Below are 12827 nucleotides of genomic sequence, written 5' to 3' on the forward strand. Positions count from 1 at the left end.
AATTTAGGTAAATGGGTGCAGAGCCAGTGGTGGTTTTGTAGCAAACATTAATGCCTTGAATTTAATGCGAGCAGCTACTGGTAGCCAGTGCAAATTGATGAACAGAGGTGTGACATGCGTTCTTTTCGGCTCATTAAAGATTAATCTTGCAGCGGCATTTTGGATTAATTGTAGAGGTTTGATAGAAGTGGCTGGAAGACCTGCCAAGAGAGCATTGCAATAGTCCAGCCTGGACAGAACAAGAGCTTGAACAAGGAGTTGTGTTGCATGTTCAGAAAGAAAGGGCCTGATCTTCCTAATGTTGTATAAAGCAAATCTGCAGGACCGGGCAGTTTTAGCAATGTGGTCTGAGAAATGCAGCTTATCGTCAATCACAACTCCAAGGTTTCAAGGTTTATTTTTATTGAATTTATTAGTATTTATAAAAATGATTAATTTTTTTATTTATGATTGATTATTTGTTTATTTTTATTGAATTAATAAAATCATTAATTTTAAATAATTTAGCAGTCAGTTATTATTTGCGTTGGCTTTAAAAAGTCAACTTACTGATCTGCTATTTAAGCTTCTTCTGAGCCAAAATTTAGTCAGGATCTCCCCCTAGAGCTTTAAAGCTACAAACACCAAACTCAGGTCAAACTGTTCTAAAGTTAGTTGCTAAATCTTTTCTAACTGATCCGGTTTGTGGTTTTCGAAAACCAGACTACCAAATACACTAAAAATCCCATAGACTTTCATTGAGGGGGTGAAAACTTTTGTACAGTAAGGCTTACAGAATATTTAAGCTTTCTATCAATAGCAAAGCTTAATGACTATCATAGACAACATGCTAAATCATGCTAGCAACATACTAAAACAGGTTAGCAATGTGTTAATCCTGCTAACTACACGCTAATCATGCTGAAACATGCTAGCAACATGCTAATCATACAAAAAAAGGCTAACAACAGGCTAATCATGCTAAAAACATGCTAACAACAGGTTAATCATACTAAAACATGTTAACAACCAGCGAATCATGTTAAAAACATGCTAGCAACATGCTAATCATACGTAAAAACATGTTTACAACAGGCTAATCATGTTAAAAACATGCTAGCTACATGTTAATCATGCTAGAAACATGCTAACAACATCTATCTAGACTTTCAAACGTCAAGCTTTTACAACTGCGTCTAAATTTCAGTCGAGGCATTTTCAAGCCAATTTCAAAGTTTGTTAGCGAACTTTACTCGTCTAGTTGTCACTTACAGTAAGACTATATTTTTTGCTTGCATATTTGTGTAGTCTATGCTATCTATGCTGGCTTTCATATTATGATCCGTTTGTTATGTACAGAAACACACTCAGCATTTCTATAATCAAAATATGTAGTAGTGGTCATTATTACAATTAAACCCATACTGAAAAAAAACAAAAATACTTTGAACTTCAAATTCCATTACAAACATTACAAACCATCAACTTTTAACCATTAAAACCATTAAAAATGGTTTCCTGTAGTGTGTTTTGGGACATGTTCCATTAGGATTTATTGGTTTTAACAAGCCACCAATAGAAGGCGACCAATTACCTGAAGAGATGCACATGGTCCAGTACAGTTTCCATTAAAATCAATACAAGTCCCATTATAACCAGTAAAACCATTACACATTTTGTAATGGTGTCTATTGTTTTTTTCAGCAGGATCAGTATGTTCCTGAAATATATTGATTTCAGTATGTGCATAAGGTTTTGAGCTCTAATCCATGTCTTTTGCTCCTGTGATATCAAGAGGTCTGGTTTACAGGAAACAGAGACCCATTAAGTGACATTAGCCGTTATTATTCTGCCATTACGTCTTTCTGCTTATCATCAGCTCTTTCCTGTGAAGTTCATTTAGGGTTTTTATGTTTGCAGATTTGAGATGCTTATCCGTAATATCTGCTGAATGTTATTGTTTAACCTCAGTGAGTCAAGACGAGAATGGCAGCCTTCTTTTTTGGGTGATTGTATTTTTGTAAATGCAGAGTTAGCGCTGTAAGAAGAGCCTCCTCTCCTCTGCACCGTTTGTTTGTCAGTGTGAGTGCTCCGATTGTTTTGTATCATTCGTGCCATGTGCAGAGAGATGCATTATACGCTGTATGATTCACGCTCGGAGAATAGAAGACTGTAGAGTGTTCAATTGTCTTCAGAGCAGCAGGAGAGCAGAAAAATCCCTCATCACGGGTGCAATGAAGCTGAAATGAGGAGATTGATTCTTCATTCAGGGTCACGGGATCAATTACTGCAGGATAAAACCACAAATCATTTCAGATAGTGCCGTGTTTGTGTTGGACGGGAAGAGACTATTTTTACACATCCGCAGTCATGCATTAGAGCACTAATATGGTTACTTATAGTTTAATTATTAATAGGAGTGAAAAAGCATTACATTTTCAGGACGGACCTGTTGTCGTCTAGTTGTCTGTCACACCTTTTCTGAAGAGTTCAGGTCATGCTGCTGTTTTCAGTTCTGTGCTCTGTGCTTGCAGCCGCTGTCAGTTAATTCAATTTCACAGATTAATTTGCAGCTTAATTGGGCTTGTTTATTGAATATCGTTGTGTCAATTGTGATAAGCCTTTCCAATGTTATTATATTTACTGGAGTCACTGTCGCTATGGTTACAGGTGATGTGATATGGCTATTGTGAGCACACAAGGAACTTGACATCAGTTGATTCATTCATGCAGCAGCTAAACAGGACGCTCTGAGAGTCACGCCTGTTATTAAATGCACTTGTCAGAATCTGTGTGGATGTAGCACTAGCATAGTTTACTAGTCTACTTACTATGTATATTTGAGACCTTCTAGTTTGTTACCTAGTGAAATTCAGCCCAGTTACTGACATTTAATTTATCACTTTTTCTCTATTTTCAACCAGTAACTGGTTACAATTCACAATAAGGTTTAGTTTTTTAACATTAGTTGATGCATTGGAAATCATAAACTAACAATGAATACAACTAATAATACAAGTTCTATGAATTAACATTAGTCAGTGTATTATGAATTTTTTGTATTAACAATAATGTATTAATTTTTTCCCCTGTAATTTAGTAACATTTTTGTCAAATAAATTAATACTTTTATTCAGCAAGGATTAGGGTTGCAAAAAGGTGGAAAATTTCCAGTAAATTTCGGAAACATTCCAGAAATTTTGAAAAATTTCCAGGATTTTTTGGAATATTCCAGGGATGTTTTGGAAAGTTTCCGGAAACTTGCTGGAAATTTTCCCACCCCTTTGCAACCCTAGTGTCTCTGTGTGTGTGTGTGTGTGAGTGAGTGTGTGTGTACAGGTTTATATATCCTGTGTGTGTGTGTGTGTATGTGTCTGTGTGTGTGTGTGTGTGTGTGTGTGTGTGTGTCTGTGTTAGTTGATGCATTGGAAATCATAAACTAACAATGAATACAACTAATAATACAAGTTCTATGAATTAACATTAGTCAGTGTATTATGAATTTTTTGTATTAACAATAATGTATTAATTTTTTCCCCTGTAATTTAGTAACATTTTTGTCAAATAAATTAATACTTTTATTCAGCAAGGATTAGGGTTGCAAAAAGGTGGAAAATTTCCAGTAAATTTCGGAAACATTCCAGAAATTTTGCAAACATTCCCGGATTTTTTTTTTTGAATATTCCAGGGATTTTTGGAAAGTTTCCGGAAATTTACCGGAAATTTTCCACCCCTTTGCAACCCTAGCAAGGATATGTTAAATAAATCTAAATGGACAATAAAGGTATTTATAATGTTACAAAAGATTTCTATTTCAAATAAATGCTGTTCTTTTGAACTTTATATCCATCGAAGAATCCTGAACAAAATGTATCACAGTTTCCACAAAACTATGAAGCAGCACAACTGTAATAATAATCAGAAATGTTTCTTGATCTCAAAACCAGCATATTAGACTGATTTCTGAAGGATCATGTGACACTGAGGAATGGAGTAATGATGCTGAAAATTCAGCTTTGATCACATTACATTTTACAATATATTACAATAGAAAACAATTATTTTAAATTGTAATAATATTTCATAATATTACTGTTTTTACTGTATTTTTGATTAGCCTTGGTGAGCAGCATAAGAGATTTCTTATATTGGGTTACCCAAATTTGCCTTTCCTGAAGGAGACACCAGTGCAAGTCAGCAAATAGTGTTTATGTTGTAGGTTAGTTTAGGTTTTAGGCTGTATTTGTGTTGGAAGGAAACACAGCGTAGGAGCCACTTCGGGTATCCCGATGATGTCATAAAAACCTGCTTCGGCTGCTGATGTCATCTGAGTCCTGTTCTTCTGCCTTTCTGGATCATTTTACAAAAAACGCTTTGACACGGTTCTTTTGCTGCTCTGTAATTACGGTAACTAGCGTAGTCAGCTGGTCATTATCACAAAGTAAATCTTGAGGGTGATCCGCATCCAGGCGAGAGTTGAAGGCTGAATGTGCATTAATCCACTTGGACATAATGGACATCAAATATTGATTCACAATTTTGTGAGATGAAAGAGTGCAGAGAGATAGGAAACTAAGTAGGAAAACTGTTCAGACAATGATTAATTATGCAGTTTAGCATCACCATGGAAACATTTGTTCACAGAATGCTGAACGACCAATCAGAATCAAGAATTCCAGGAAACCCTTCAGGAAATGCAAATCTAGTTCTTTATTGTCATTCAAACGGTTTAAAAAACATTCTATTTACTGATTCTAAATAAGTTCAGAATTCTGAGGATTTTTGATGTCATTTTTCTTTGAGTGGGAGCTACTTTGTTTCCCGTATTGTGTTGATGCAGGTTGACTCTGTAACAGGTGTGTCAGCAGCATTACTGAAATTACCCATCGACACTGAGCACTGATGTGTTGTTTAAAGTGCATTTGGGTCAGTTCAGGTTCACTGCTCGTACTGCATCTAAATGGCCTCTGTGTCTTTCTCTCTGTACTTTAGAGCTCTGAGTTTGTGTGTTTGGAGTTTGATGAGCAGAAGGTGAATCTGGTGCTGAAGAAGATGGCAGAACTTCAGGAGAGCATCGACAGCGTGGTGCACCGCAGCTAGAGCTCATCTGCCTCTTCATAGGTGTGTGTGTGAGAGAGAGAGAGAAAGTGAGGGAATGTGCTTGTTTTATATGCTGTATTGTCATAAAGTTATATTCATCATAAATAATCATTGTCAAACCTCAAACTTGGATATCTGTGAGTCTATTACTTTTTTAAATTCATGATTATTTCCTCATACAGGATTTCAGGTTCTGTATTCTGTGTTAGGCTGATGAAACACTGGGCAACTTTTTGAGCAATTTTGCTGGGCAACTTTGGGAAATGTTTCCATCAACGGGCAACCAGGAGAGACAAAGAGCCCACGACTGATCTAAATTATCCAAATAGAAATTTGTTAACCATTCTCAATGGGAAAGTGCCCAAGCAACGTTGCTCAAAAAAAGTTGCCTGGCAAAATTGCTCAAAAAGTTGCCCCGTGTATCATCAGCCTTAGTTTTATAGTTTATAGTTCATAGTTTATTTATATTCCTGAAGTACTAACGTTTGAGTATTAAAGGAATAGTTCACCCAAAAATGAAAATTTGCTGTAAATCTACTCACCCTCAGGCCATCCAAGATGTAGATGAGTTTATTTCTTCATGGGAACAGATTTGGTGGAATGTAGCATTACATGACTTGCTCACCAATGGATCCTCTTCAGTGAATGGGTGCCGTCAGAATGAGAGTCTTGTGCATATTTCTCTCCTGATTCCGAAGAGATTACTTTTTCACTGAAGAAAGCAATATTATGGATTCCTTTGTTTCTTACAAACGTGCAGCTTTTATTGTGATGTTTTTATCAGCTGTTTGGACTCTCATTCCGACCGCACCCATTCACTGCAAGTGATGTAATGCTACATTTTTCCAAATCTGTTCTGATGAAGAAACAAACTCATCTACATCTCAGTTAGCCTGAAGGTGAGGACATTTTCAGCAAATTTTCATTTTTGGGTGAACTATTCCTTTAAGTGAACACTTGTGCTTTTATGCTTTAACTATGTAATTATGAGAGAAACCCAAAAATAAATTTCTACACATTTTGGCAGACTATCTGATTTTTTTATTTTTTTCCCTCTATGTGAATCGAACTAATGATCTTGCTTTGCTAACGCCCTACCAGTTTTCAGTCCTTGTTTCAAGATTTATTTGCTGTGCATTAAATCACTTCACAGGGTTAATGGCGCTTTTATGTAGTCACTAAGTAACTAAATTAATAACTAGATAAATGGTGAGCAGTGGCAGCGCAGGTGACTCAATGACCTGACGTGGACCTGGAAATCTTCTTAATTCATGTGAGTTAATGTTTATTATGTGTACTAAATGATTTAGTGTTCTAGGAACTGCTGTGATACTAATATCATAATCCACCTTTATCACTGCTGTGTTTTTGAGCAAAGGTCATCATTCTGAAAGTCAAAGTTATATTGAGAAGAGATAAGCCCACTGTTCCCATATGTTACAAAGCCTAGATGACATATTGTTCATGATAGGGTCAAAATTGGTGGCTTGTTATGACACAAATGTCATTTCTTTGTAGTATTTTAGATTTGATTTTGTTTTTAAAGATTAGATTTACCGATATTTAACAAAACGGCATGCATAAATGTATTTATTTTTGTTATAATGTAATTTTATGTTTATTCATCATTTATTTTTAAAACTATAATTGTAATAATAAATAAGAACAATAATGATAAATTATAAAATGATTAAAAAATAAAATGACTTTTAGCTTTCATGTGATTTCCTCTTGAGGTGACAGGACAACATCCACTGACGTTTTGAGTTTATTTTTTAACAGTTTTGGATGCTATTTTGTACCCCTTTGTGATTTATTTTTCTTTCCTGTATCATGTTTAGTCTATGTCTGTGTTTGGAGACTCAGTATTTACTAATGGATTTGGATGCCACCCATCCTGTTTAAATATTTAAAATGGGTTTACACCATCTACCCTTCAGGGGAACAGGTTGAGACGTGTCTCTTGTCTCACAGGTGTGAATACATGGACATGAACCAGATGAGGATTGATGTGTGTTTATCGTAGACCAAACACATCTGTGTGCTTTTGTTCCTGCTGGAGCTCAAACAGATGGTCCCCGTTCTGTCTTTTACAGCAAATGTGTGGTTTAACCAGCTTAAAAGCTGGTGGATGTCCTGTTAATTATTCAGATGAGAAGACAATGGGTGTAACTGCGGCCTTTGAAAAGTATCATATGAGGTTACTAGTGATGATCGCACCTGAAGCCTTCTGAACAGTCTGCATAAAGCGTTTATGTGAATGTGTTGCTAACTAATGGTCACAATCAAATGAGTCATTTGTTCATTTTAGTAGCCTGATACTGACAGAACTAACTGTTAATGCTGGTGTCCTGGTGTTATTGTGCTGAATATAGAATGGAACAGAATAGAATATTGTTAGAAAAATATTTGATCTGAAAAAAATAAATAGATTTTTTTTTTTACATAAAATTGAGCTCATTACTAAAAAAATAACAAAAAGAGTTTTAACAAAATATTTGTAGTGCAAATGAGTGCCACATGCAGTTTTCTGTCAGAATACTAATATTAAAAACAGCAGAGAATGATTTTATTATGCCTTATTTGACTTAGTAGGAATAAATACTAAAAGGATAAATTCTTTAATAATGGAAAATACCAATAAATAAAAATACTACATAATAAGTGCAGTAATATTTATGGCTACAGCTGTATTCCATTGCTTTTAGGCAACAAACACATTTAAAGGGGTCATATGATGTTGCTAAAAATAACATTATTTTGTGTATTTGGTGTAATGAAATGTGTTTATGCGGTTTAAGGTTCAAAAAACAAATTATTTGAAAATTATTTTCCACATACTGTACATTATTGTTTCTCCTCTATGCCCCGCCTTTCTGAAACGCGTCAATTTTTACAAAACTCATCGTTCTGAAAAGCGAGGTGTGCTCTGATTGGCCAGCTATCCAGTGCGTTGTGATTGGCCGAGTTCCTCAAGCGTGTGACGGAAATGTTAGGTCCCTTACCATACTGTGATGCCTGCGGCAACCACATGTGACGACCCCGGGCTGGACTCCGCTTCGTCCACAGTGAAAGCCGATCCGGTGATCCATAGCGCGAAGTTGATGTATTTCCTCAGCGACCAGCACAGATCAGCTCCAGGCATGATGAAGCGATATCGTCATCTTTTGGAAGACCAAACAAAGTAGTTTCGCTTTCACAACGAATCACACAGCGCCTTCACGACATGACAGTGGCAACAATACTACAGCGAGAATAAAAGTCACGCCTTCTTTCTTTGCGTGAACATTTGGGCGGCGTTATGCAAATCTTCCCACATAGTGAGGTAGATATGTGGGGGCATGTTAGAACGAGCCGTTTTAGGTAGGCGTGGTTGACGCTTAAATTTTATAAAGAATATCTCTTTGGATTTGAGACTTTAGTCTTTGCAACTTTACAGATCTTCTTTATGCACCAAGAGCTTGTAACACTCAAAAGAGAAAGGAAAAATTGAAATCGCATCATATGACCCCTTTAAGCACTTCCACATACAAAAAAAAGAAAAAACAAGTTTTAAAATGCAGTCAATCACATTTTTAATGGACAAAAAAATCAATATAAAATTCCTTCTTCCATGTGATGCAGAAATATATTTTTAAAAGACCGCTAGGGCTTATGGTGTGGGCTTAAGTGTTGTTTTTAAGCATGGGCCTAATGCATCATTTGCTTGCAAAGTGAAGAAAATCGTTGTGTTACCCTGAGGCAAGTTTTAAGCCTTAATCAGAATGCAAATACACCTTAAGGACATCTTGCAGACAAAGTGCACAATACGATTTGTGAGCATTGTATATAGTTACGAGCATATCAAACGTCCTCACAAGTGTGTTTGACCCGTGTGTTGGTGAGGAGATTATACAAAATTGGTCCAGGCGCGCGTAGTTGAGCCTGTACGCAGGCGTGCGTGCTCACGTCCGTCGTGAGGGAGGCGCTCGCGCAGTCGGCGGAGGAGACTCTGACCTGACTCAAGCACACACGGCACCTTCATCTGCATTACTGACTTTAAATGAGACTTCAGAAATTCAGTAAAGAAATAAACAACAACAGTTCCGGTCGGCGGACTGAGAGCAAAAGATAGAGGAAAATGTTATGTCTGTGAAGAAGAAACTGTTGTGGACCGCTGCTATACAGGTGAGAACAGACCCTCACGCACAGGTAAATTCAGACAAGGTTACACTTACGAGTTAAGACTTCTAAATGCCAAAATAAGGTAGTCGAAATGATTACATTTTTTAAAAATTGCTAATCAGATGTATTTTACTACATGATACGAATGTCGTTGTTTTTGATAGGTCTGTTCACCTGCACCACCCTTATCTTTATTAGGGCAAATAAAAGATTTGACTTATTATTAGTTACAATAAAAAAATTAATGCGAATATCTATCTTTCTGTCAAATCTTTAAAGGGATAGTTCACCAAAAAAAGGGAAATTGTCATTTTCTCAGGTCTCCTGTCTGAATTAAAGACTTTTTGCATACTGTAGATCTTATCCATACAAGTACAATGACCATTGGATGTCTCCCAAAAATATAATACACTCTTAGAAATAAAGGTGCTTTACGATGCCATAGAACAGGGGTGGCGAACGTCGGTCCTGGAGAGCCGCAGCCCTGCAGAGTTTTGCTTCTCCCCTAATCAAACACCTGAACAAGCTAATCAAGGTCTGAAGGGTTACTAGGAAGCTACAGGCAGGTCAGTTTTTATTAGGGTTGGAGCTGAGCTCTGCCGGACTGCGGCTCTCTAGGACCGGAGTTCGTCACCCCTGTGATATATAAATGAGCAGTACCTCATCTTCATTGTTGACCTTTTGGTAGGTTCTCCAGGACCGGAGTTCGCCACCCCTGCCATAGAAGAACGTTTTTTTTCTAAATGGTTCCATAAAGAACCTTTAACATCTGAAGAACCTTTCTGTTTCACAAAAGGTTCTTTGTGTTGAAAGAAGGTTCTTCAGGTATGAAAGAGATGGTTCTTTAAAGAACTGACTGACTGAATGGTACTTTGTGGAACCAAAAATGGTTCTTCTATGGCATCGCTTGGAAGCACCTTTATTTTTAAGAGTGTAGGCTAACAGTAGGCTATATGTGCCATAATCCATCAGTCATGCAATAGTTACGTGGGAGAAGAAAACAACTGAATTTATGTCGCTGAAAACCTTCTTTAATAAGATATGGTGCACATCATGAAATTGGAGTTATGACGTATTTGAGAACTGTTCGATTTTTATTGATGTCCAACAACCAGTGTCATGTTTGATCTGAGAGGATTTGCTGTAAATAGGCTATTGAATTTCAGTCTGTTACTCACATAAAGCTTACAAAAATACACTTACAAAAATAGGCTAGCTGAAAATTCCTTGTAATGATAAGAGTATCAACATGTGTAGGCAAGTCAAAGATCTAATGTACAGTACACACACGCACAACTTATTTGCTGTTTACAGTACAGTGTCTGTACAGAAGCATTAGCCTGTGCCTTCGGGATGTTGACTACACCTTTAAAATCACAGTTTTCATCAAGGGACTTGATGAAGCACAGTTTAAATACATATGAAGGAAAACCACATTTTCCCTTTTTATCATACATCAGTGTTTTTGTTTTCTTCGCTTGGTGTTGCTTTACCAAGCAAGCTGTTAACTCAGAATTCGGTCTAAACGATTCAGTGAGTGAGTGAATAAGTGGTCTAAATGATTCAGCTGAAAGCAATTTACAGTGTTTTGCCTGTAATTTACAGGTTTTTCTTTTTCCATTCCGCATTAAATCCATACGGAATTCAGTTTGTTCCATTTTTTAGGATCTATTTTACTTAGCGGTAAACAGAAATTGCATTCACCTGAGGACGTAATAGCAACAGTAAGCCACTCAAGCAGTTTTTGTTAAGAGCATTACCAGGCAGTACGTTGCCAAAGCATAAATACTGGCATTATTATGAATTGTGTTATAGACCGTGTTAGGGTAACGCATTACAAGTATCGTGAGTTATGTAATCAGATTACTTTTTTCAAGTGACTAGTAAAGTGACACATTACTTAATAATTTCAAAAAAAAAATATCTGTTACTTTTTCAAATGAGTAACAACTTTGTTTCCCATTTAATGAATGCCAGCTTACCTGTCCCCATGTTGAGAGAAATCATGAGTAAGGTGCAGAGGCATTGTGTGTTAGGCCTGTCACGATATCAACTTTTTGTTGTGCGATATATTGCCGCAGAAATAATCGCGATAAGCGATATTATTGTCATTTTAAAGACCATTTTATGCCACTGAATATATAATCATAATGTAACAGCAAAATAATGCAAGAAGGCCTACACACTTCCAAATGATAAGAAACTTTTAATTTTTAAGAATATTTAGATCATGGAAATTAAGTATCAAAATATTAGATACCTTAAAAAACTTGAATAAATAGTAAATCAGCTTTTTCTAACAAAAAGTCCAAAGTAACAAGTAGAAAAAAAGAAAACCGCTTGTATGGAGATTTTTCCATCTACAGATTTTTCCCTGACCTTCTTTTCTCTGTAAATGAAGGGTGCACACTATTGCTGAAAAACACAATCATGCGACAGGCCTGCGCTGTCTAAACATGATGGGTATTGTAGGTCTAGACTAGATGTTTACATGCATTTACTCATCTCACCTGCAGAAAAACAGATTCAGTATTACGCAAAATGAATTAAAACAATGAAATGCAAACTTGCAGTATTTAAATATATTAAATAGCACAAATATCCTTTATGTATTTAAACCCTTTTTATTAACCAATGTCTTTACTGCTGGCATTTGATGATCCAGTTCAACCATAGTAATAAGCAAAAATGACTTTAGATAAACATAACATTTGTTTCATTTTTTTTTAATTGCTGCATTCTATTCTTCATGCAATCCAAAATAGCAGCACAGCTGAAAGGTTTGTTTGAGCTGCACCCTCTACTGTACAGATGTGAATTTACGTTTCCTTCAGCCTGAGGCTTATTCATTTCACTTTTGGTGTGAAAGGGCTTTTACATTTGCCAAAAATAGAACTTTTTATACTAAAAAATGAACAAGCAAGCCCTGCCCAGATAAGAAAAAATGAGCATAAATTACTTTCCGTAAAAGTAACAATCATTTACTTTTTTTAGTAACGCAATATTGTAACTTATTACTTATAAAAGTCCCCAACACTGATTATAGATATCACAAATAGCCTATATATCTCAGAATAATTGTTTAAAGAAGCCTTTGAAGAGTTTAATTGTTGTAATTGAATGAGACACTTTCTGACAATAAAATCAGTGATAGCATCCTAAATGCATTGTCTGGATTGGACCGTGCTAATAAGCTGTCACTCAGTTACGAAAAGTGTTAAAGTAGGGCAATGATAGCATTGTGTCAGTGTGGTCAGATCTAAAGTGCAGTCATAAAATAGATTTGTTGTCCAACAGAGAAATGCTTTTGAAGGTTTCCTGCAGTCTGAAAGAGTTTGGTCTCCAACGCTACATCACAGACCAGCTTCAACTGGTGCATATTGAAAGCACAATATGACAAGCTGATGTCAGATCTTTGAAACTGAATATCATGGGGCTGATTACAGAATCTGAGGTATATCATCTATTTGACATAAACCCATCCCTAAACTACCTATTTGATCAACACAAACTGAGATTACACATTTTAAATGGTCTCTTCCTGTCTTATTGGGTAAAAATAAACTGCAATGTGGACCATAGCA

At 36.2% G+C, this 12827-nt stretch overlaps 1 protein-coding gene across 1 annotated transcript in view; it reads left to right on the top strand.

Annotated features, from left to right (window-relative positions):
- LOC107700824 (COMM domain-containing protein 1-like) overlaps nucleotides 1–5623 on the top strand; it is an 8912-nt gene extending 3289 nt beyond the window's left edge. The window contains exon 3 of the mRNA XM_016502636.1: nucleotides 4972–5623. Coding sequence (XP_016358122.1) covers nucleotides 4972–5079 — 108 coding nt within the window. The 3' untranslated portion in view covers nucleotides 5080–5623. The remainder of the gene's footprint in view (nucleotides 1–4971) is intronic.
- Nucleotides 5624–12827: the final 7204 nt, after the last annotated feature.

The sequence above is a fragment of the Sinocyclocheilus anshuiensis genome, unplaced genomic scaffold (assembly GCF_001515605.1).
Source record: "Sinocyclocheilus anshuiensis isolate Anshui unplaced genomic scaffold, SAMN03320099.WGS_v1.1 scaffold1127, whole genome shotgun sequence".
Taxonomy (NCBI): Eukaryota; Metazoa; Chordata; class Actinopteri; order Cypriniformes; family Cyprinidae; genus Sinocyclocheilus; species Sinocyclocheilus anshuiensis.